The 25,622-nt window shown below is 33.5% G+C and overlaps 1 protein-coding gene across 3 annotated transcripts; it reads right to left on the bottom strand.

Moving 5' to 3' along the window:
- Positions 1 to 12,660: 12,660 nt before the first annotated feature.
- Positions 12,661 to 25,422, bottom strand: LOC123531559 (cell death abnormality protein 1-like). Of its 3 annotated transcripts, XM_053517186.1 has the most exons (7): positions 25,037 to 25,422; positions 23,119 to 23,206; positions 22,147 to 22,265; positions 19,699 to 20,396; positions 17,912 to 18,023; positions 13,827 to 13,992; positions 12,661 to 13,233 (listed from the first exon to the last, which is right to left on the bottom strand). In XM_053517186.1, the coding sequence occupies exons 4-7, from the start codon at positions 20,114 to 20,116 to the stop codon at positions 12,931 to 12,933; spliced, it is 999 nt and encodes a 332-aa protein (XP_053373161.1). In that variant the 5' UTR covers positions 20,117 to 20,396; positions 22,147 to 22,265; positions 23,119 to 23,206; positions 25,037 to 25,422; the 3' UTR covers positions 12,661 to 12,930. The 3 variants fall into 3 exon arrangements, with proteins under 3 accessions (XP_053373161.1, XP_053373162.1, XP_045168563.2); XM_053517187.1 differs by lacking the exon at positions 22,147 to 22,265; XM_045312628.2 differs by lacking the exons at positions 22,147 to 22,265; positions 23,119 to 23,206.
- Between the last annotated feature and the right edge of the window lie 200 nt (positions 25,423 to 25,622).

Below are 25,622 nucleotides of genomic sequence, written 5' to 3'. Positions count from 1 at the left end.
TGAGATATTAATAGAGAACGAGGTCATGCAATACGTTGTATAAATTATGTACCTCACCTTCAAACTGCTTTGCTAGGTACAAATAAATTACATGCAATATCTTTATAAAACATTTACTTTTCAAAACCTTTTCCATTTTTTTTTAAATGAAAGAGACAAAAGCAATTACATATCAACATGCATGACAATAAATCAAAGCGAATCGCAACCCATTGTACATGTTTACACACTTCAAACGAGCATTTTGACAAAGGGACCGCGCTGCAGCTGAGACTTCGGGTATCGTTACAAACCAGTACAGGCCTCTTAGCTAATATAAATATGTTTTCGTTTCTGGCGTGTTTGATTAATTACGAGAACAAATATTATCTACCTTTTTGATCTAATAGATATTATCCGATATCATCTGGAAGTTATTATTTTCTGAACGAAGAGTATTTACCCACTTCCTGAAAGCTTGCGTGTTCAGACTATTGTCCTTTCTTAAATATCAAAATAACAGTATTCCATCTGGAAATTAAAAACTGATAGCACGTATAAGAAAGCAAATAAAGGATACATCTGAGAGTCGCAAGCGTGTTTTATTACATCTCTCAAAGCGCTAATCACAGTTTCGAATTTCTCTGTCTGTTTTAGAAAAAGCTGATGGGAAAAATCATTTGAAACATTTTGTCCCTTTGTCAAGGAATTGTTCAAGAGGAAAATAATATTTTTCCCTTGTTATGTTATTATAACGCAGTGACATTCTCAGTAATTTACATTTTCTAGAAATTATGCCTCATTTTCTGTATAATTTGATATTTCTGCATCGTAACAATTGCAAAAAAAAATTAACAATTAAAGAAAATGAATGTTCTCGTACAGCACATGCGTGTTATGACATTTTAAATTAAATAACAACGCATTAAGAAAAATTATTGTTTTGCTTTTTTAAGGAATTATTTTGAGGATATCAGCTTATTTAGTAGTATGAGTGAACACAGAACAGGCCAATAGATTGTATATAATTCTTACATTAGCAACTTATGACACGACCGCTTGATGTAAACGGTGGATGTTTATTTTTCTATCGTAATATTTTTCCTCGTAAGAACGCCACTGGTGAAAATGAAAGATGTGGAGTTCAGAGATCTTATATATAAAATATAACATATTTTCTTTTTTAGTTTCATGTTTTAATTAAATTTCACACATTTTATATATTCTTACGTGTGAAGGTATATTTCCAGACATATATTACTGTTACATTCCAGTAAATCACTGAAAATCAGGTGAAAACGGAATACAATCATCCTTATATAGTGATAAAACATATTGTTTCGTGGCCTTGTTTCCCTTGAAGCGATATCACTTTCGTTATATACCTTACTATAAATAGTAACAAAACTGCATAGGAAAGAACCTTGTAACCCAGGCCAAATAACTGGAACAGCGCAATATAAATGGAAGTGGGCACAATATCCGGTAATTGACCCGCTATGGATATGTGGCGTCTTTTTGGTCTATGTTCTTCAACAATTAACCTATTAACCTACTATATTTTGTTACATTGCCTATTTCAGAGAATTATTCAAACATCAGTGTAAAATATGTCACCTGTTATTATACCTCACATAAATGCCCAATACAAATGCAAATGCTCCATCAGTTCAACTTGAATAATATTTCATATTCCCTACTGATATAATATCGCATGCGCAGCAGCGCTATTTTGGTTTCCTGCGCAATTGACTTTTTTCATATCTCCCGTGATATGTAGTCTATAGTTTACCAATTATTTTCATATATATGGCTGGATAACACCTACGTTGGCATTTCGTGAATATGCAACTTTTATGTGTTATATGTCAAGTATATGATATAAGTAGTTCATTGCTGCCGGTAGTCACAATCCTAAGGTCAAATTGAGGCCAAGAAATTAGGTCAAAGGTCATTAATTGCAATTTTTACAAATTTCACTTAATTGGCATCATGTCTTCGCCATTTGATGAAATAAGTGAGCAAAAATGGTATTTAATTGAAGCGAATGTATTTAACTATGAAATAAAATAACTATGTGCAAAGTAGCTCATTTGCATATTAATTGATGTTAATGAAAGCGGCAAAATTGTACAAAATTACGATGGAAATTGGCATGCATGTACAGCTGTACAATATCCATAGCTTTATATATAATTTTCATGATTTGAAAAACAGAAAGGTAGCAAATGATATGTGGGATAAATATCTATTGATAAACGCAACTGTTTTATATCGCCATCATATGTTTTATGTGTAGATACTGCTTGATGTGGGTGGGGTGAGTTGACTTCTGCCCAATAGTTATCTTTAGCACAATTGTGTATTTGTTTTCACAATAGCAAGGCATTTTTTTTATTAGGTACATATCTACCGACTACTAGTATTTCAAAATATTAACCTATGTCACACAGCCGATATGGCTGCCATTTTTTTCAAAATGGCGACCAAGATGACCACCAAGGTAAGTATGTTCAAAAGTATGCATATATATGAGCGTGTACATATGTTTTAATGTAATTTATTGCAGTATTTAGATTGATATATACAACTAATAAGACCCTACACCATGTAGGCAACCTCAGATAACCAATATGGCGCTCATTTTTCAACTTGGCTACCAAAAGTCAATATGTAAAGGTTTCTTTGCATGCATTATAGACTTTACATAGTTGCACAGTGATATATAGTCAGGCCATTTTTGGTATCATTTGTTTACAGACACGCCATCCGGGCTAAATATTGATGCCACTATCGGTATCGAGGGTATTCATGCATGCCACTCTGGGTATCCTGTGTATACAGATTGGCCCTTCTTGCTATACAAACAGACATCTAGGGAAAACCTGGCTATATATATATGCAACAGTAGGTAGCCTGGATATAGAGACAGATAAAATTGGTATTCTAGTTATACGGGAAAACTATCATGGGTATACATACATGTACATTCCACTATGGGTATCTTAGTTATATAATCATTCACTCTGCGTGTTTTGTGCATACATGTATAGCCACCCTGGCTATGCATCAAGTCCACTAAGGGTACCTTGGCTATACATACAGGTCACTATGTACAGAATGTACAGAAAGGCAATTCTGGGTATTCTGGACATACAGAAGGTCCTACCGAGTTTCCTTGCAACTCTGGATATTCTGAGTATACAGGCATGTCATCCTGGCTATACAGTTGTATATATTGGCTACTTAGAGTATCTTCGATTTACATACACACCATTCTGGGTATCTTAGGTATATAGACATGTTATCACGACTATACATTCAGGTCACTTTGGATGACATTGGTATAAAGACAGGTTACCTATGTATCCAAGGTATAGAGTCATGCCATTCTGTGTAGTCTGGATATCGTACATGTCATCTTGGCCGTATATACTGGCAACTATGGATATCCCGGTTTTACATATAAGCCTTTCTGGGTAAAAAAGAACCTGGGTATACAGGCAGACCATCGTTGCTATACACTAGGCCAGTATATGCGTTGAGTATAATTGGTATATAGACAGGTAACCTGAGTGCATCCTTGGTAGGCCACCTTGGGTATCCTGGGTATAAAAACAGGCCATCCTGACCGTTTACTTAATGTCACCAATATGAATATGCTGGGTATAAATACATGCCACCGGTGTACCCTAGGTATAGAGGCAGGTGTATCTGGGTATCCTTGGTATACTGTCTGGTCTTCTTGGCTATAAATACAGGCCACTATTGGATCCTGGGTACCGCTTTTTGTAAACTTGTTTTAAATAAAACCACTCTGGGTATACTGGATATGCAGGTCTTCCTGGCTATATATAAAGGAAACTATGGGTATCATAGGTGTACAAACAGGCTTCTTGTGGTATTCATTGTATAGATACAGGCTATCAGGGCTATATGTATATGCTAATACGGATATTTTTGGTATACAAAAAGACTGGCATGTATAGATGCAGCCATTTTGTGTATCAGTGTTATACAGATTGACCACGTGTGTATCCTGTGTATACAGACAGACCATCATAGCTATACATGCCAGTTTTTGTCATATACTAATTAAGCTTCACAACTTTGAATCGATAGCGTAAAATAATGGATCTAAGTTTGCATACAAAGGATACCACGGATGACATGTATGACTGTATTCCTATAATACCCAAAGTAACATATCATATTATACTAATGTGGATTGCAAGACGAAATGTGGCAGTTCAATGTGCAAATGCTACCGATCCTACCAGGTTTGCATTTTTGAATGTGCATGAGAGGCTCTTTATATACAAACTGTAGAAATGTTTATGGCAACGAATACAATAAAGTTGTGACATTTTTAAAACAATATTCTCTGGTATTGTATATAGAGAAAATACTATAAACAAGATTGAACTGTGTGAACTACGTTGTGCAGTATTTGAATAAGTGTTAGACACTACTTATATTCTTAATGCATGGAATATTTACAAGCTTTACTTGGACATTAATAAAACTGATAAGATTCTTATCAATGGTTAAGTACAGATATATGTATACTAAATGAACGTTTTAAACACATATTTGATACGTTTAAATTATTATTCATGAGTATGCAAATGAGCTGAAAAACTCCTAGTTAATACTTATGAAGAACATTACTACAAAATCAAAACAAATTACTATCTCAAAATATGTTTTATATGTGAGTTATGTAAATATTGTCATTTTTTTTAAAACTTGTTTTCTTAATTATTAATATACCCCACCCACTTTTGACAGAATTAACTCTTGGAAACAATAAATTATGCTACAAACAGATATATATTTATATAAAGTAATGTTTCAAATGTAATATTGCTTTTTTTTTGTCCATTTATAAACACAAATAGTGAAGATTTGACCTTCGTATTATTTGAAAACATCATTTTTAACGAATTATCTGCCCATTTTTAAGATTTCATGAATATTCATAAGTATGTATATGAGAAAATCTTTGAGTAAGTATTTGTGATAAATGTACAAAGCCCTGGCTTCATTTTGATACCATTGTTGTTATTCTACACCGGAAAATGACCAAGATACAACGTCTTTTATGTAACACATGAACATATGCACCGAATGACCTTTGACCTCGTTTATTTCACTATAAAGGGCCTCTCAAGGGTGACTACCGGGCAAATCTTTCTTGTGGCACCTAGTAGATAACGTTTAACATGGTAGTCATCCATCTTCAGAAAATGCCTACGTAAGTCACAATTTTGAAAATTCTGGGCATACTACTAACTCGTAACGTAATTATCGCTTTCATTTCATTTCAGTGTGATATTACGTCCACCACAGCCACATCTGAAAACCGGTGTAATTGTTAGTAATTCTTAGACGAACATAAATTGTAAGCTCAAGAAATAAAAGAAACGAGCTCGAGTAAAGCTTTTAAATTTGTTGTAGGTAATGTATTTATCTTGGAACAGATAAGTTCTTGGCCTCAATGTTGTTATATTTTTCTGGTCCTTTGGGATCATGGCGTACACTCAGTTATACTGTAATAGAATTCCACTTAAGCCGGTGGAAATTGGCGTAAGGGATGTTGTATATTCCATTACCTCTCATGAACAGGCCCAATCAAACCGAGTCTGCTATTATCCTGCTTGGTTGTATTCTGTGCTTCCAAAGGATCTTTTAACATGTTTAATTTTTAAGCTTATTCTGCATAAAACCCGTATATGCGTGAACATCACCCTCTCAGGCATGCAATATTTATATAATATCACATAATGTTTTACACTGGTACGGAAATACAGAATTGGTTAAACAATATGCACAAAACCATTGAGATAACTTAATAAAGAAGATTGTTTTCACATGTAAGATCAATTATCTCCCGTCCGTGAAAACCAGATGTCGTATTTCCAAACGTGACATTACCGCATCACGAAAATATTGTATCTAGTGTTTACTCAGCTAGTGGAAGACAATGCCATCTTATACTGAAACAAACAAATATCGTGTGTTTATTGTTGATCTTTTGCATTTTGCAGACTGCATGATGAATACTCGTTTGGGCATTGCTCTGTTTAAACACGTGTTAGAATATACAATATAATGGCCCTGTGATGTAGGCAATTTTATAGTATATGTCTACTTGATGTATGTCCCATTTGTAAGACGCAAATGAATATGAAGATATTATATCATTTGTAAAGATGGTGTTTAAGGTTTAGGACGCAGAGATATTAACAAAAAACAAACAACATCTTTACCAACGATCTATCTGTCTCTGACATATTCTAACGTACTTTCCCATCCACTTATCATCTTATATTTTATATGCTGTTCGATTTTCATGTAAAAGAAACCTTTCTTTTTATGATTTGGTGTTGTCTGAATAGTTTTTTCTCAAAAAATAGGGCTAACCGTTACGGAAAAAAATATACAACTACTATGCATATACCAAAATATTATAGGTGTAAAATGACTTTGACATGGCGAAATAAATCAGCTGGCCTTCTTTGTGAAATGTTGACCTTTATCCGTGCAAACATGTCTCGTCGGTTAACTAACACTATACATAATTCGTCAAACGTAAGAAATAACTCACATAATTATTTATTTATCAAATACTACATAAAAAACATGCTGTCAAATTCCCTTATTTCACGCTAAATTCTCACATCTCACCGGCAAATGTTTATGCAACTCATGTTAAAAAGCCGTTTAATTGATTACGAAATGGAGATAAATAGTCACCTTCACTTACTACATTGCGGCGTAAATACTCGCACCATTATCATGATATTTTATATTGAACAGAGTCATGCAACCCACTTCAAGCAGTTATCAATTATGCATTTCCAGGATAATTATAATCGATTTTTGAAAATGCAAAATAATGTTTACAGTTGATAGGATTTTATCTTCAAGTGAACATTGTTAAAACAATTTATATAGAAAAAAAAAAGTGAAATAACTGTCAGAAGTTTTGCTTATAGAAGATGCTTCGAAACTGACCCACTTTCACATTAAACAACCTTTGGAGACTATTATTATGATATATATACTGACTAAATTAGAATAAACAGATATGAATTAGTATGCTGTAGCTTCTTCTAAACAATTGAGTTTCCAGCGAATACCTGCAAGTCTCTTTCTTTGTCAATATCATTTGTCTTCTATGTTAAAATTTCAAATGCAGGTTTGTTTGTATATACGAATATCCTTCTGTCTACATCATTTTTCTTGTATCATGAAATTTCAAATAAATCAATATTGTAGAGATATAATAACACATAATAAGCAATCAAGCTGCACTTCCTGGAGGATGATTGCGGAAAGAACAAATCCTCAACTTTTTCGCAGGAAAAGTGGCATTTTCTTGCCTAATGTAAGCCATTTCTGTTTTTATTTAATTGTAGACCTATTTGTATTTATATGAAATTGTAAAAGTCCATATTACACATGTTCATATCAACATTTTAGCCGTCAATTTGAAAGATGTTCCATAATATTGACCTGTCTGACAAAAAATCCCTTTTAAAAGATACACGTCCCTTCTTTTCTTGCTTTTTATATTTTAATTATCTTGAATTCTAGAATTTCAAGTGTGTCAGTATTGTACGAATCTCATTTGTCTTCTTTGTTTATGCAAGAAAAAGAAAAATCAAGAGTATGTTATTACAAAATGCATATTTCTAATTTCACGTTATATTTTTTACCAGCTCACTTCTTCCAAAAACTCCAGTCATATAATCGATTTACAGCAATTAGATTCCAGAAAATATCACTTCGTCTGCAGGATTATATTATCATTTGATTTATATTCCGCGGATAGGATCTATTATTAGATGAAACAAACAAAATCCTCTTTAATATTTCTTTAAATCCCAGTAAGTGTTTTAAGAAACAATGTCTGAATTCAAATCCCCAAGGATCATATTTCTTAGAGTTTATCTCTTAATATTTGCAGTCTGAAAAGAAATAAGCGTTTACTTTCGTATAAACAACATTGGTGTAGTAATATCATTGATTTCACTATCCACGAGATGCACGTGCAGTTGCAGTCTGACTTCATTCAGAAAAAAACACATAAATAAAATGGCGCCGTTCGAAAATTTCTTTTAATATTGGACACCAAAATTTCAATAAGATCATTATAGCTAAAACTACTTTTTCTGACAGTCAAGATCAAATCTTAAAACGACATGACTATGTTTTAACTAGATTTATCGGTATTTTAGATATTAAACAGGAGCTGCATTATCATCGTAAGGAAAATCAGGTCTGGGAAAATGGTATATTTAAAGATTATCTGTAAATTTTCAGATAATCTATAAATTTACAGATTTTTCAATCTATAAATTGACAGATCAAGTATTTGAAAACTTCTAAAATTATATTTAGACTCAAAGTCGCAGTTCGAAATTAATTGATTTACTTATGGTATGCATAAATAGAGGTCAATTGAAACTTTCAGTCATTTCTGTTGACTTTTCTGGAAATGCCAAAAACTCAAAGTCAACAGAAATAGATGAAACTCACAAATGACCTTAATTTATGCATTTTAAAGGTAAATAAACCAATTAATTTCAAACTGTGGTTTTGATAATAAATGTTATTTCATCAGTCTTCATACATACAATCTGTAAATTTATAGATTATCTGACTGTATATTTACAGATAATCTGTAAATATACCACTTTTCTAGACCGGCAAATTACATTTACCCGTGGGCGGATCTTTTTGACTGTTCTATTTACATGTTGAAAAGATCGATATCATGACATTTATTTTGATTTTTTGATACTTATGGAAATCAAGCCACTTATTTTGTAACAAACTATTGTAAAAATGTAAATATAAGTACTGCATGCTATCTTTGTGCGTTTAAAAGGAAATAAATCACACTTCTTGCAATTAACCCAAGAATCTCTTACGCGATTCATTGATTTGCAAGAAATGCTAATGTGGATTATACCCCTATAAAAGCATAAAAACAGCATTTGATTCTTAAATATTGTTTTTACATAAGCATTCCAAACATCTAGAAACTTTACAAATCAGTTGCATTAACCTTTAGCCTGCTGTCGGCAAGTGATTCTGCATTTGCGACTAGCGCAGACCAAGACAGTCTGCACATCCGTGCAGTCTGATCATGGTCTGCACTGTTCGCTATTCAGTCAGTGAGTTTTCAGTAAACACCCCTATAAATAATAAATGGTATTGCCAAAATTGAATGATGGGCCAGTCCATTTTAGAAAGTTAGCAGGTTCAAGGTTAAGAAAGACTAGAGATATACTCTAACGCTTGCAGACAAAACCCAGAAGTTACAGTGTTCTTGAAAACATTTCTAGTTTGGGTGATTTAGTTTCATGCGAGAACCGATCTGTTTTCCTTAGTAATTGCTTATTGCTCTTATATTGACTCCGTTTGCTTCACAGACATGTAACAGCACATTTTCATCTATTATATATGGTTGATTAGTAAAACTATTTTGTTTTCTGACAATTTTTTTACAAAATTACCTATGCTAAATGAAAATAAACCGTAAAGGAAATGCTTCATTTGTTTCAGAACAAAAACGTTTTATTTTTTATTCATATATTAGGAGACAAACATTTCATGATTTTTTATTTTCTGTTTATGGTACAGATTAATTGTTTTTTTCCATATCAAACATGAGCTTTTTGTTCACAATGGGTATAAATCCCGCACGATAACTCAAACGATATCATGTTTGATAATTATGATTTTTCTTCGTAAAAACGTTTCAAGACAGAAAATATTGTTATATAACATTACAGTATACACTTAACTTCTAACATTGACAAGCTTTTTGTGTTCAATGATGCATGAGAAACATAACAATCAAACAATAATATAAACATGCTGTCGTTTAAAGCTCAGTACGAGAGGAACCGCAGGTTCAGACATTTGGTTTAGGTGCTTGCCCGATAGGGCAATGGTGCGAAGTTACCATCTGAGGGATTATGACTGAACGCCTCTAAATCAGAATCCCGCCCAGACTATAAGCTCAGAACTTTTTGGCTTTCAGCAAAATATTATTGTAAATATTAGAAGCAATACTTCTGATTAACTTAACATATTTCGTATAATTTCTTACGTTTAATTCCAGTGGAGTCTGGGGAAGGAAATTGTTGAGACTAGCAGAATAAAAAGATATATGGGTTCGACTCTTAGTATGAGAGCAATAAATTATCGTGCGGGAGTAGTAGATGTCTATGCTGCAAGGTAATGTCTATGATAAATAAAATAAAATAAAGCTGTCATTAACCATTTCTCCCTTTAATTTCTATAATGGACTTGTCCATCTTTCAATTTGGAAAGTACCATTAACTGTTAAAAGGGGTGCATACAAATACTGACTGAATAGTGAACAGTTCAAGTCATGATCAGACTGCTCGGATGTTGATCAAGATCTACACTGGCCGCAAAGTCAGAATCAACCGTGTCCAACATGATAAGGGTTAACACAGTTTCTTATTTATATATCCTTAGGGTCAGCACATATTTATGCAATCTCGCCAGGCACATGTATGTTTTTGACAACACAGAAAATGATGTCACTCGACCTTCAGCTATTTCCGGAAGTAAATAAAATGAAAGTAGAAATGCTAAACTTGAAAAAGAAAGCCGCATTTTGATTCGTAGATAGTCAGGGGTCACGCGCAGGGGTCACCCCGTCTAAATGTATGCGCGTGGACTTCTTCTTTTTTTTTTTTTTTTTTTCTATTGGGGAGCCAATTTTCAGCACTTTATTACGAATTGAAATTACCTGGGCTTTAGTATAGCATGTCAACTTTTAATCTATGAAAAAATATTTGAGCTCATGATAAACAGAAATCCCACAGGGGTCCGTAACGGACCAAGGGTACATCGATAATTTTGGAACTTCATCAAATCGCTCAAAATGTCATTTTTGATGTTGGCTGAGAGTGTCAGTATATGCCTCAGATGTAAGATATACCGGTATTTGAGAGCTGCAGACCTAGACATTTCAGAAATCTTTTCAAAATAAGTTTCGTGTAATAAATGTTGTTTCTACGGAAGCGTTAAAGGGCCATCAGACGCTAATACGTTTTAGTACGTTAAGGCTGCGGAAAGGATATATAGAAGGATGTAAATGGTAGTCGTGAATCATGAAAACTGTCCTTCAGCAACAACGTATCTGTGTGATATCACTATATTTTCCTTCCAATATTGTGTTCTCATTAATTTGTGGCGTATACAATTTCCTAATTTCGTCGTCGGAGAATTCTACATCTACATACTCAAATAGTTAATAAATCTTGTATAGAATATCTCCTTGTAGGACATGCACACTATTTACTGTGACAATGAAATATTAAGATCTTAAGATCAGAAAAGTGTACCTATTCTTTACGACTGCTTATAATCTGCTTTGCTATAATACATTAGCATCCTTGGCTGGCCTTTGAAAGTTTGTTCAAATTGATCCGTTTGATAACACTCAAAGGCAGTAAAAACTAAATTTATAATACCGTATAGCGGGTTATTTCTACGGGGGGAATATTTCTGCGTTTCTGCGGTCTCTCGGTAGAATTGCAAAAATATTTCCAGCAGAATATTCATCCAGCAAAAATTTAAACGCAAAAAAAACTGCATTTTTCCCCAACGTTGTTTCATGTTATGTTTCCCTAGGTAATCCGAAGTAATTATTGGAAATTACCGTCGCAATCTGACAATTACCGATAATTGTATAATTAGGTGTGATGGTCAATCAAAGCCCTAACTGTTTATCCCTCAGAAAACATTTTTCTTCTGTGAATGAAATAATTGAGTGAATTTCAGTTGTGTTATTCTTATTAAACACTTGTAATAGATATCTTCCGAACTATACTTTAATAACCTTTATATAAGTATAACCGTTATGCCGATATACCGTAGCTTGCAGTTGTTGTTTGTGCAATTGTTGTTGTACTTATATTTTTTCAATTCACATGTTATTGTATCCTACAATGTTTTCATTAAATGCAAAGTTATTTTACAACAGTTACCGGTAATTTAGTTTATTGTTTTCATACGCTATCATTCTCACAACGCCCGATCATGCGAGGAACTACCTCCTATTTGGCATCATAAACGCAGAAATTTCTCTTCCTTTTATGTGAAAACGCAGAAATTAATCACGCAGAAATTTGTTTCACAATTTTTGGGGCCAAAACGCAGAATATTTTGACCGCAGAAATAACCCGCTATACGGTAAAACTTAAAATGATTGAATGATATTTTCTAAAACCGGCTGATAGATGTTTATCAATCCTCGACAGAAGCAAGGTAATAAGGTTAAGGTGATGAGCGGTCTCCTGGCCGTCATGTTTTTAGTTTCTATGTCCAGCATTTGTAGAAAGTGCGCAATGTTTTACAACTGGATTTTAAATATTCCATGTTTCAGGAATGACGTTTCGAATAAGGTTTTGCTGTTTCAGTGTATCGTAATGCAGTACAGTAAAAACTTGAAGCTGCATCCAAAGTATTGGCCACAGACATTAGTTGCTTGAATGTATATTGCCTAGTGGTTTACAATGTTATACAGGTTGGTAAACACTAAAATGCAGTGAGGATGTGCTATCATTTTAGGAACTTCTGTATCACAATCTTCAGATTGTTAAACCATAATTTTATTTAAGCACATTGTATATTCTTTATTTATTCTCATTTACCACACGATTTCTTTTAACGATTCAATCATACTAAACTTTCCTATAGAACATCATACGACAGGGGCAGTTATATTTAGCATTTAAGCAAACAATTTACTGAACGAATTGTCATGTAGAAATACTGAGCAATATCAGTTTTGAATGTCATCATTAATTATTGGAATGGAATTTGAACGCCTTCCAAAAATAATTCCATATTACTTAAGTACCTCTCTTTCTTTAAATAAGTACCTCCCGTGATTTAATATCGTATAGGCTTCCACACAGCTGATAATTCACTAATATCGCCCTCTGACGAAGCTCTTCTCGTTGGAAATTGTCCAGTATCATGCTCATTTGTAAAATGTACGTGGAATTCGTGCAAATGGTTTTGTAGTTCTTGTTCATATTCATCCTGTTCCATCCCTGCCCCTCGGCAAACATAAAAGTCTCGTGATGATCCGCCATAAGTGCACGTGCAGTGTACCGGCGAATCTGTATCGAATGTCACTGATCTTTTCTCAATCAAAGGTCTGTGTTTGTTCATATGAACAGGAACCAAACTCTACAAGGGCATACTATAGTTGTTTAAAAAATCGCTTAATATAAAACTAAAAGCTGTCATTGGAAGAGACATGCTGCATGTGCTAAAGTATTTTAAAACAATCAAAGGAGCGAAAATTTCCATTTCTTTTCAACAGCATTAAGAGATTACATTCGAACATACATTACATTTCTTTTATCATGCTGGTTCGAACTGTCTTCAGCAAAAGTACCTGTAATCTGGCTACAAACTTAGAAAAAAAGGTATTATTACATAAAATTTGAATAGCCTAAATATTTATCTCCTATGAACAAAAACATGGGGTCTGAATACAGACTTAGTTACGTGCACAGGTATTGTTTCTGTTTTCTTTTTTCTTTTTCTTTTTTCATTTTATCGGTTACTTTGTGCCTTGGCCACTTGTCCTTCGGAGCATGAAAATAATACTTAGTTATTAGCATGCTCTTGTGACATGACCGTCAAATTTCAATTAGAGCAAACTAAAAAAAAAAGACATTATCAATACGATAAATGAAAGACCTAGCTGGATGTTAATTGAATATCTACTCATAGACAAAAACGGAATAATTAGAACACCGGCTGCTATATCGTACCTGGCCTTCCGTTAATTGTTGTTCCTCGGCAAGGATATGGTTTGCTGTTCCGCTAACAGACGAACTACTGCTTTGTCGCCGTAAACGTCGTCTGCTTGAGCTTCTGTTTGAATCATTTCCAAAATTGTCATTTCGGTTAAAAACTTCGTAGTCTTTTAAACGTCTCCTAAAAATATGGAAAGACTTAATAAGTAACCAGATGTCATGTCTAGTAAAAGTCAGTTCAGCCACATTATTACCACAAGTTACTCAAATGAAATTAAAAATCACACTGCCTGTCAGTTTTCCAGATGCACTCATTATCAAATAATCAAGGCCATCGAGTGGTTTATCGTCTAATTTATCACTGTTCAAACTACAGATGCGCTGGAATTAACCATCAGGGCGTTAGATCAAGTGGTTAAATATCCAAGCTTCTTAACAATGACAGGTGTTAAATTAGACGATAAACACAACAAGAAGGCCTTGACTTTCATTCTAACATGCACATTGATATATTTTGATGAAAGAAATATGCTGGACTTCTTTCATTCGAGAAGTAATGAACCAGATGTGATGCGCAATTTGACGGTCCGCGCATCATCTATTGTTGACCGCTTTACCTTCTTTTTTGTTTAATTGGGAATCTAATCGAGCCATGTTAGAATGTTCACTAAAAGACTGTAATGATATACATGTATAGCATTAAACATCACAATATTTTTCAGTTTTTCAGATGCATTGATGTTCATTGAAAAACCAAGATGATATATAGCATTTAACATCACAATATTTGTTAGTTTTCCAGATGCATTGATCTTCAATAAAAAACCATGATGATATATAGAATTAAACATCACAACATTTGTCTGTTTTCCAGATGAATTAATGTTCATTAAAATACCGTGATGAATATAGAATTAAACAGCACTACGTTTGCGAGTTTTCCAGATGCTCTGGTGTTCATCAGATTATGATATTATAGAATTAAACAAATACAGGAAATATGTATTATATCAAACGCATTGGCGTCTCCCGCAACACTCAACACTATGCATGGGGGTAACTGATAGCATGTATGAAGCTGTCAAATATGTGCTAAAGGTCATCTGTGAATACCGCCAGATCGTAAAGACCAATAGTTTTATTCAAACATTTAATGCGTTCGACGAAAGACTAAACACTTTATCAAATAACAACTGTGATTATATGGTAATAATAGCTTTGAATTTAGCAAGAAAAGTCAATCAAATTTCTTTTTCTAGCTGACAAGTTGTATTAATATTCCAATTTTTACTATACCACAAAATAAAAGAAATATGAGACTTTGAAATATCTCGTCCGAAGACATATATGTATTTTATGTGCCATAAAATTATTTATGTGCCGGTGTAATGAAGTATTTCGACCCCCATGTACGGTTCTGGGGAAACTGATTAAAAGTCATGTAGAAGAGACATCAGTGAAAAAAGTAATGTATAATGCAAAGAACTTGTGTCAAAGCAATTCCGCTTAATTAATCACTATCTTTCGTAATACTAAGACGGCTTATTAGTCAAATTGCCACCGAGACCAATCATTCATTTCGTTTTCCTCTCTGAAGATTGTTCGGTAAATGAGAACATTTCAGACATATTTATCCTTTCAGACACATTAGTTGCATTGAATCGTATTATTGATATACTAAGCACATTTCTGTGTTGCAAGCACACATCTTTCCATGCAAAACTTTATATATCATAAGTATTTATTTTTTGTTTTATCTCATTTCATTTCTGAATATATTCCTGAATGTAGGTAAAATGCTGTGTTAAACATAGTTTTACCAGTGCGTTTTTTTTTTTTCATTCCATTTGTTAACTACTTAAAAACGCAAGTGCATTCAATTCTATGTTATAAGATACAAATACTGAAAGCAAAAACATAATATTATTTATTTATTTTGTTGGGTTTAACGTCGCACCGACACAATTTTAGGTCATATGGCGACTTTCCAGCTTTAATGGTGGAGGAAGACCCCAGGTGCCCCTCCGTGCACTATTTCATCACGAGCGGGCACCTGGGTAGAACCACCGACCTTCCGTAAGCCAGCTGGATGGCTTCCTCACGTGAAGAATTCTACGCCCCAAATGAGGTTTCGAACCCACATCGATGAGGGGCAAATGGTTTGAAGTCAACGACTCTAACCACTCGGCCACGGAGGCCCCAAAACATAATATTAAGGTAGAATTCAAGACATTGCTGAAAATAAATGGGTGAGAAAACAAGAATAAATCGTTAGAAACAACATTATTTAGTGTAATTTTACTCCCCTTCAGCTAAAGTCATTTTGTCTTCCATGGAGAAGTTGTCAATCATTACAGAAAATATGTTTCTGTTTGTTTATTTGTTGGTTGTTTATACAAATGTACATCTTTTATTTGCATTGTTTTTTGTTTCACTGCAAATGTCCTTTAGACGTCTTAAAATCACTTTATGCAGACATACAAATGTGTAAGCAAAATAATTAGACCTTTACTAATCGATCTTCTGACGTGTTATCATACATGTTATAACATGTATGCTCAAAACGCTACCATTCCCCGCAGCATAATGGTCTGTCCCATTTTCAGTCCCGAGATCACTTTGACCTTAACCTTTGACCTATTGATCTTAAAACGTAATAGGGGCAATCTACTATCAATAGTCAATCATCCAATAAAGTTTGATGACTGTATGTCAATTCGTTCTTTAGTTACTGAACTGAAACCGTTTTCAGTTACGAGGTCACTGTCACCTTGATCTTTGCCCTATTGACCAAAAAAAACTACAGAGAAGTTTACTGACCACAACCAAGTATCCTAAGAAGTTGGACGACTGAAGGGCAAAGTGTTCGTTAGTTGTTGGGCAGAAATAGTGTTCAGTCTCGAGGTCACTGTGATCTTCACCTTATATTTACTTACTCCCAAAGTAAGACAGGTCATATGCTGACCACAAGGAATCACCCTATGAACTTTGACGACATCAGGCCAAAGTGTACTTAAGTTGTGAACCACTTTCTGTCTCGAGGTCACTTTGACCTTGACCTTTGGCCGGCTTATAGCTAAAAGACATTGAACGAAAGTATATAAAACTGAAAACAACTACTTTGCATTCCATAACATTCCTCTATCAACGTGCAAAAACATGTGGTAAAAAATCGTACTTAATTTCAGATGACAACGACATGGGAAATGCTGACACACTTAAAGAAAATGCGTACTTACGAATGACACATATATGAGGAAAACGTTCTTCCAGCTAACTTAGATATGGTAAATTACTTATTTACATATGAAACTTCAAGTAAAATAAGTACTTGCAGATTATACATATAAGGGACAACAGTTCTTGCAGATGGCACGGATAAGAAAAATAAGTGCATACAGATGACACAGATAGCTGAAATACATATTTGCAGATGACACTAGCAACATAAATGGGTAAATGCGTATGAATTATATAAAAGAACTAAATATTTAAAGTTGACACAGACAAAGGGAATGCATTAAGCGAATACGCCGACGTCGACGACGTTCCATACGGTAAAGATTACGGTACTGCATACATTCAGGTGATATCTACATTCATATGGCACAGGTTATGGTTGTATATACTATCAAGACACAGATCACTATCACATCTGTGTTTAAACATAGTTACGCGTATACACACGTTTAGATAGCACAGATAGCACAACTACATACTGTAAATTCGGTAATATTCATGACGGTTTGTTTCTGTTAATATTCGCGAATAACTGCACTCGCGAATTAAAATTATTCGTGAACATTAATCTGCATCAAGCCCTAAAACACAAACACTCGTGTTCCGCGAAGTAGGCTGCTAATGACGAACTCAGTAGACAAAGCCTACGCAAAACTTACCAAGTCTACAGTACACAAAGACAACGCAAATGGATGCAAGAACAGTGTCCTGATACAGACGTTTATATATTACAAAGATTGGGATATTAAACATGACACGTGTTAAAATAATGAAAATATTAGAAAATACACACTTCCAGAAGTTCCAGAAGTTAATTAGGTATTACATACACAAGAATATCAAAAAGACAACATACATACCTCCAAATAACGAAGATGAGAACAATAACTACGGTTGCCCACAAGATGACAACAAACGCTCCCCCGAGGGCCCCGGCAATTTCATCATTGTTCAGACCACCTTCATCTGGAGCTGTAATACACAAGAATGACCCCTGGTAACGTTTCTCATTTGACTTATCAGGATGACTTATTTTATGATCTGATAGTTTATAGTTGTCATCCCTCTAAGCCTTACCCGTATCTGCATTTTACTGTTAAAGAAGGCATTAAAAATCCAAAAAAAGTCATAAAATACTGGTCAGACTTACTTGCTCCGATAAATTAAACATTAATAGTCATATAGAACTTTAAGTGTATTGAATATAACTCATAATTTTAAATAATTTCTTCGGAAAGATGATGTGAACAGGTGCGGGGAGATATCTACCCCAACACGGGTTTCAAAACATGCACAGCGGACTGGCGATGATACTAAATTGCAGAAACAAAACACAAAGTATACATTCACAAAATGTCAGTGAGGCAATTCTATGCTTTAATGTCAACATGAACTCGATCATTATCAGAGATGTAATAATTATAAATACATTGATTGTACATGTACCAGAAAACGCTCCCAACTGATTTTATTGGGCATTTCCTAAAAGAAATATGCAGACTGATAACTTTGAACGTGACGGACTAGACCTTATTGCTGTTTATTATTTGATGGATTTGACGTTTTAACATAATCTGAGGTAAAACTGGATCTATAGCAAAAAGAACCATAATTCGAATTTCTAGCTTGCTAAAACGTTTTAGTAAATTACAAACTTACTTTTAGCCGAAATCGCGTTCAGAATAAGGGATTACTTTTATGCACTTTGACCTTTTCCCTTCCGTATATAAATTTATACTGAAAAATTATTCTCGTCTCTGCAGAAATTAATTTGCTATATGTTATATACAGAAGATAAATCAAAATCCCTCAACATTATCTATTACTTATTTTGTAGCAACTCGATTTAAAGCCGTTAAATTGTTACTAAAATGCCGAAAGTAAAACACATGTATTTTCATTTTAGCCGTTATCTTGCTCGCTACCAGTATGTATTATCTGATGACACCCTACATTAATGTACCATAGTTTAAGCTACATAGCCGTTCTAAGTTCAACGCGTGTTTGTATAGGGCTGAAGTTAAATTTGGGAAAAAATCAGTGAAATTTCTTAATGCCTTGTAAAATTTATTTAGTGAATGGTTTGCCGGTCAAACGTGAAAACTATTTCTCTAATTTGAGGAAATATTAGAACAGAACTGAACAGAACATGTATTTATTAGTCTTAAGCATATAACAGCTTATCGACATATTATAATAGTATGACTTCTGATAATCAATAAGAGCATAATTATTATTTAATCTCTTTTTCCAAAATTCTTTTTTATCCTTTTACGTACTTTGCAAGCTTGAGCCTTCAAGTGTCCCATTTTTAACCGAGCAAAAATATATATAAAGATATTTGGATATAAAGCATATTTTTTTAGTATTAACGATAGCTTTGGTTTTCATTTTTAGAAAATATTTAAGGGCAGTAAAATATATTTTAATATGGAAGTATTGTAACAGTTTCGATCTAGAAATTTTGAAAAATCAGATATTTTATCACCCACCAACAACTGCAAACAAAATACCTAAATATATCTTTTAATTTCAGTGGGTTATTAGAATTCGGGCAAAAGTGTAAAGACATTGATATCAACATAGAAATTAAGTTAAGAGTACTTGAAATTTTATCAAACATATAATCTAAATTATTCTAACTTACATGAACCACCACAAAAATCCCCTTTGTAACCATCCAGACATCCTTTAACACAAGTTCCATTTGGTTTTTCACATAATGAATCCGTGCATCCAATATGACACGTGTTATTGCACATATCTCCATAGTAATCGTTTTGACACCCAAACAAACAGTTCCCTGTTTCACGATTACAAATTTCTAAATGTCCTTCCATGTACATGCACTTGTCTGGACATATTGTCTCGCATCTAGCACCGAACCATCCCGAATCACAACCGTTTGTACAGTTTCCGTTGAGCTGGTTACACACTTCACACGAGCACGAAGAACAGGGAACAGCACGGCAGTTGGGATTACAAGTTTCATTACAATTTAATCCGTAAAACCCAGGATCACAGACGGCTTGTCTGCAACCAACACATTGCGCGCACAACATCATCAGTGGTATTCACTGAGAAGCAAATCTGACACTTAAATAAGCTTTAGATCTTTGTTTGTAACATAAATTACGAAACTTATCAATTATTTCGTCACTGACATGTTCCATTAATTACGTGAACAAACATTATTTTATCTTTTCGATCGATCAAATACAATCCGAGATCAGGATCAGATAGAATGCAATTCCGGAAGTTACAGCCTTCTAAATGAAGAGTATTTGATATCTTCCCGGAAGCATGTGCGTTTGTTTAGATCATTGTCCTTTCATTAAGTGGAATCTGAAATATCAAAATAAACATCATTCCATCTGGGAAACAGAACCTGATAGCATGTAAGACAGCAAATTAAATGTACACACCATGTTGTACATTGGGATTTATTACGCGTTAATCACGACGGCGCATTTCTCAGATGTTGAATTATTTGCTGATTTCAACTCTGTGCGATTTTCTTTTCAGTTTAAAACTGTTAAAGAAATAAAACTATACTCTCTAAACCTTTGCTTTCTTAACTAGCAAAAAGCCACTAAAATGTGTTTACAAGTGCATTTTTAAGATGCAGTAATACTTTACTCGCAATTCATTTTTTTAAAATATATTCCAATAAACAAACGTTTTATGTTTTTAAGAAACAGCTGCCAACATATTTCCAGGTAAGCGATACGTCTGCTTTGATACTGTTATGACGAGGCAATATTGTCATTACTTTGCTGGTTCCTATATCTCAAATTATGTCTTATTTTCAGTATAGTGTAAAATTTCTACACACACACAGTAACAAAAGTAAGCAAATGAGAAATGGTCCTCATCAGCGCATGAGTGATGTGAAATTTCTATAAATAACAGTGCATTACACTGATTATTTCAATGCCAAATGTTGTTGTTTTTTTCCCAGCTAACGGAAATCGTTAAGAAAGTACTGGTACTTTGAGTTTCATTATATCAGTAAAACGATATTTCTCTAATTTATATTTTAAGTAATTTCAGCATATACTTTTTATTTAAAAAACATGTAACATGTAAAATGGAAAGTCGTATTAATTAAGGCTCTGACTATTTGGAGTGGGGAGAGATGATCTCGATTTTTCTTGGAAATTGTCTTCGTATATCAGTCAGAATTTTTTTGAAGGCCAGAGAGTTTTCAGAAAAAAATACAATGTTTATTTAATATGTAATATTGTGTTATATATGTATATGCTGTGCGTATGTGCTGTGCTGTGCTGTGCTGTCTTTAAAATCTGAAGTCATCACCTCTTTGCTCTTACAAGTGTGTATTGTAAGAGTATTGTTTTTACATTGAATTTTGATGTAATATCATGCAGCAACAATTACTCTATACAGCTTTAATACTTTCAAATAAATCTTGTACTCTTTGTTAGAGCTAAACATTTTAACCTCGGTCGAAATGTTGTTTATATAATTATGATGTTCTGTTATATTTCCTTAAGATAAATGAAACTGTTTGCTTTTAATCTGATTACGAGCCAGATATTTTTTTTAAATCATTTGGGAGTCAGATTTTTGGTCAATATTTTGAAGCCAGTATATCTTTTTCAAGCATATCAAAAGTCGGGTTTTTCATACAAATCTGAGAAATCCCCCAACCCTTATAATATCAAATAGTTGGTGCCTTACAAATTATGACACGGCCATTAAATATGTAGAATATGTTTGTTAGTTTCAGTATGAGATAAAAAAAAAAAGCTTTCATAGACTGAACAAAAGATGGAACCTTTTCACGTGTGACAAAGCCACGAGTTGCTGATGTAAGATATCGATCTCACGCGTGAATGATTGTCTAATGTTGCACGTACAACACAATTATTTTTTGTATCATGTTTTAACTAGATGTTACTCATTCTATAGTTTCTTACAAATGAAAAATATATTTCATATTTTTCACTGTGAAAGTACCATATATACAATACTCACATATTTCACTCTAATATTCCAATAAGTCACTAAAATGCATGTATTAATATAAACACATAAAATGCATTACAATTGTTCTTAGAAAGTGTTATCTTACATATTAGTATCCTGCTCTAGTCTTCTTCTATACGAAAATATGTATTATATCCAATTTCTTTATAATCATCAGCACATAATTGTCCTTAAATCTTTACGTTGTCCTGAATTGTACGCCAGCTGCTGAAATGACATGTTTTCCTATAATAGCAGTCGTTGATGTTAAACTTGAGCAGGATAATGAACTGTTATTCACATTGTTTATGTTGACTATCTGTCCATGCATGTATGTCAGAGTATGAATTATTCAGAACCCTATGTTCTTTAATAATTAATTAGTTAAATCGGCACCGTAGTAAAATATCATATATTGATTTCCACCAAAGGAAACACGCATTTCTTTTTACCGCTTTCATTTTGCAAGCTAAACCGCAGGAAAAGTAATCATCTAATTCAATGTCATTAGTTCTAAAATTCATTTTACAATTAATGCAGTCGTACATTTATCCGATTGTAATATGTAATAAAGATTATGACACGGTTGTATATTAAATTTTATGTATTTGATTCTAAATGATGCGAATGAATATAAAGATAAATAGAGCCTTATAAGTTTCAACCGATGTTCTCACCTAAGTATGGACTTCTAAAATAGAATATTATTATTAATATCATTAAGAAGATGTTAAAATATAACTATCATGTAACAATCATATATTTGTTCTGCTCATGTTCTGTGAAAAACCGAAGAGTAAATCAAACAGTATTTAAAGTGATTTTCGTGAAACACCCTAAGATCTAACTTTGTCCTAAGTTAGCTTTGTAAGCCGGGCACATGTATGTTATATGAAAAGCAAAACTTAAAGAACAAAAACAGTCAACCTTCGGCTAAAATACATCTATTCATAAGACATATTTCGAATCGGCTGATGGGTTATTTGTCAGGTATTTATCCTTATTCCCATCAATATTTTTCCACTGTTATCATAAGCCATTAATATTTTACATTACCAAACGTAAACAAATTACTCACATATGTGAAATCATTCTGTCATATCCTCATATCTCACGCCACATCCTTATTCTTCACTCCCAATGAACATGCGACAGATGGTATTGCACTGCAAACAAGACTTCCAACCGTTTTATTGATTACGAATACGAGAGGGATATTTCATTTTACTTGTTAATACTTCGATTTTAATGTTGTTTAGTAATTGAAATTACCTTTAGTCCAATGGGATTTCAGATTTTTTTTTCAAATATCTTTGGAAATTTAGTTAGGTTAATCAGCGTTAATTGTTTAATATTTAATCAGTAATAACTAAGTTAATCGACTATTTAAATCAGTCAGCAAAAGACCAATTTCAATACCCCCAGCCAAATAAATTTGTAAATGCTTTCTATTAAAGACTGACCTATACTTAATAAAACGGTCCTCCTAAACTGACATTGTGTACACATTAAAGCAAAACTAAATCCTAGTCAGGCTCGCAGACTGAATGGTTATTTGCAGTAGATACTTCAACCATGTTTTAAGAAAATTCTAATTCTCAAAAATATCATATTTTCATCTGAAGTCTAAATCGTTCATTTGTTTTGTATCATGTAACAAAGATCAATAAAAATGTCAATACAGAAACAATCCGTGTGGTATTACCTCCATTGCTACTGTTATGAAAATAACACAACTTAGTTATGCGCGATTTGACAGAACAAACATATAGACGGGAGCCAGCCTACCTAAATCCTTTTTCTATTATTAATAAGTACATGATTAGAACACGAGATCGAACTACAGTTCCTGGAGTTATCAGTTATGCAAACATGTTTAAACAGCTTTGCTACGAAGAAAGTAACCTATTTGTGTGATTTTCGATTAAGCAAAATAACAATATCTAACTGCACTTCTGTTTCATAAAAGGTAGACACTTTTATGAAATTTCATTCCCCAACAATCTTCAAAGACTTGTATCACCTGTACTTAATTTTATTTCAGGACACAACTTACAGATAATACAATTTTATAATGCTTTTATACGTCACGTTAACATATTATCTTCCTCAAAACAGAGAGGATAATGTAGTGGTTTAACCATCGACCAATCCGACAAAACTAGTACTGTGATAAATATAATTAAGACAATTTAATCCATAAAAATAAGTAAAACACATGAGCCACGCCATGAGAAAACCAACATAGTGGTTTTGCGACAAGCATGGATCCGCGCAGTCTGGTCAGGATCCATGCTGTTCGCTTTCAAAGTCTATTGCAATTAGAGAAACTGTTAGCGAACAGCATGGATCCTGACCAGACTGCGCGGATCCATGCTGGTCGCAAAGCCACTATGTTGGTTTTCTCATGGCGCGGCTCATATTTTTTTTGCTTCAACTTTAAGTTTGAGAATTCATTAGTCCTCATATGAGTTGTAGTCTCCAACCACCTGTAAGCATAACTAAAATTTTTTAAATTATTCACTTTTACATCTGCAAATGTGGCCGCAATCTGCAGCTGTTGAGATAATGAATACTGTGAACATCAAAATTAAACTTGTGGTTTAATTGATCAAGCACAAATGTAAACACGTGTAGTTGTGGTTAAAAGACAAAAACTTCAAAGGTGGAGTAATTTATCTTGGTAAACCATTTCTTCCTACATCCAAGTGAACTCTTTTAGAGAAATACGTGGATTTTTAAGTGTTTCATGATCAAATAATTTTACTAATTATTCTATCCTAAAGCAGGATTTATAAAAAAAAAGTGGGGAAATATACAAAAAATGCGCATGATTTCGTTTGTAGAATTGTATTTTTAAGAAACATCCATTTCATTTTGCAGTCACATGTTCTACATAATGTTACTTTATTAGTATTTGTCTGATAAAAAGTGATAATAAAGGAAAATTATCGGTAACTTTTTTAGTTTTATTATTAGGAAAGAAACCGACCTACCTTTTCCAAAAATTTCCCCACATTTGTTTTGCAACAAAAAAGCGGTAAAATTCCATCTGTTTTTGCTGAATGAATATTCTATGCCGGCATGATTAAATAAACGGTCCAGTTTTTGTTTCTTCGAAAGAATTCCTTCGTAAACAAAGATATCTTTAATATTAATTTAAAACCCTAATTGAAATGTCTAAATAAACTCCAGACTTTCAACATTTAACTTTCTCCTACAAATCTCGAAATTTGCAAAAATATTTACAATCAGAAAAACTGAGATGGCATCTATACGCTTCCAGAAGCTTTCTGGTCGGGATTTTTGTCTTACGCAAAGAAACAATCCTATTTCTTAAGTAATTGTACATGGCACTGATCTGATATTGACTAATGTATCTTCACAGACAAGCGACGGATACTCATCATTTGTACATGCTTGATTAGTATAAGCTGCTATGGTGAAGCGCGAAGCTACGTTTGTAAAAGCTTCGTGTGAGATTCGCGCTTTGGCATCGTAATCTCGGCATAGGACATTTGCCCTTCGCGTGTATATACTTTTAGGGATTATGCGCTGATCCAAAGGGAATGGCGTAGTGTA

This window comes from Mercenaria mercenaria, chromosome 11, assembly GCF_021730395.1.
Source record: "Mercenaria mercenaria strain notata chromosome 11, MADL_Memer_1, whole genome shotgun sequence".
In the NCBI taxonomy this organism is placed as follows: domain Eukaryota; kingdom Metazoa; phylum Mollusca; class Bivalvia; order Venerida; family Veneridae; genus Mercenaria; species Mercenaria mercenaria.
The sequence above is the reverse complement of the archived record's forward strand: the minus strand, read 5'-3'. Positions and strand labels throughout refer to the sequence as shown.

Bases quoted from the DNA above. Each gene is read 5' to 3' on its own strand.
- LOC123531559 (XM_053517186.1), bottom strand. From the start codon at position 20,116: ATGATGTTGTGCGCGCAATGTGTTGGTTGCAGACAAGCCGTCTGTGAT. The intron at 18,024-19,698 runs GTAAGTTAGAAT...TGTGTATTACAG, and splicing joins GGATTTTTGTGGTGGTTCAT to CTCCAGATGAAGGTGGTCTG. The intron at 13,234-13,826 runs GTACGATATAGC...ATGCCCTTGTAG, and splicing joins AACAATTAACGGAAGGCCAG to AGTTTGGTTCCTGTTCATAT.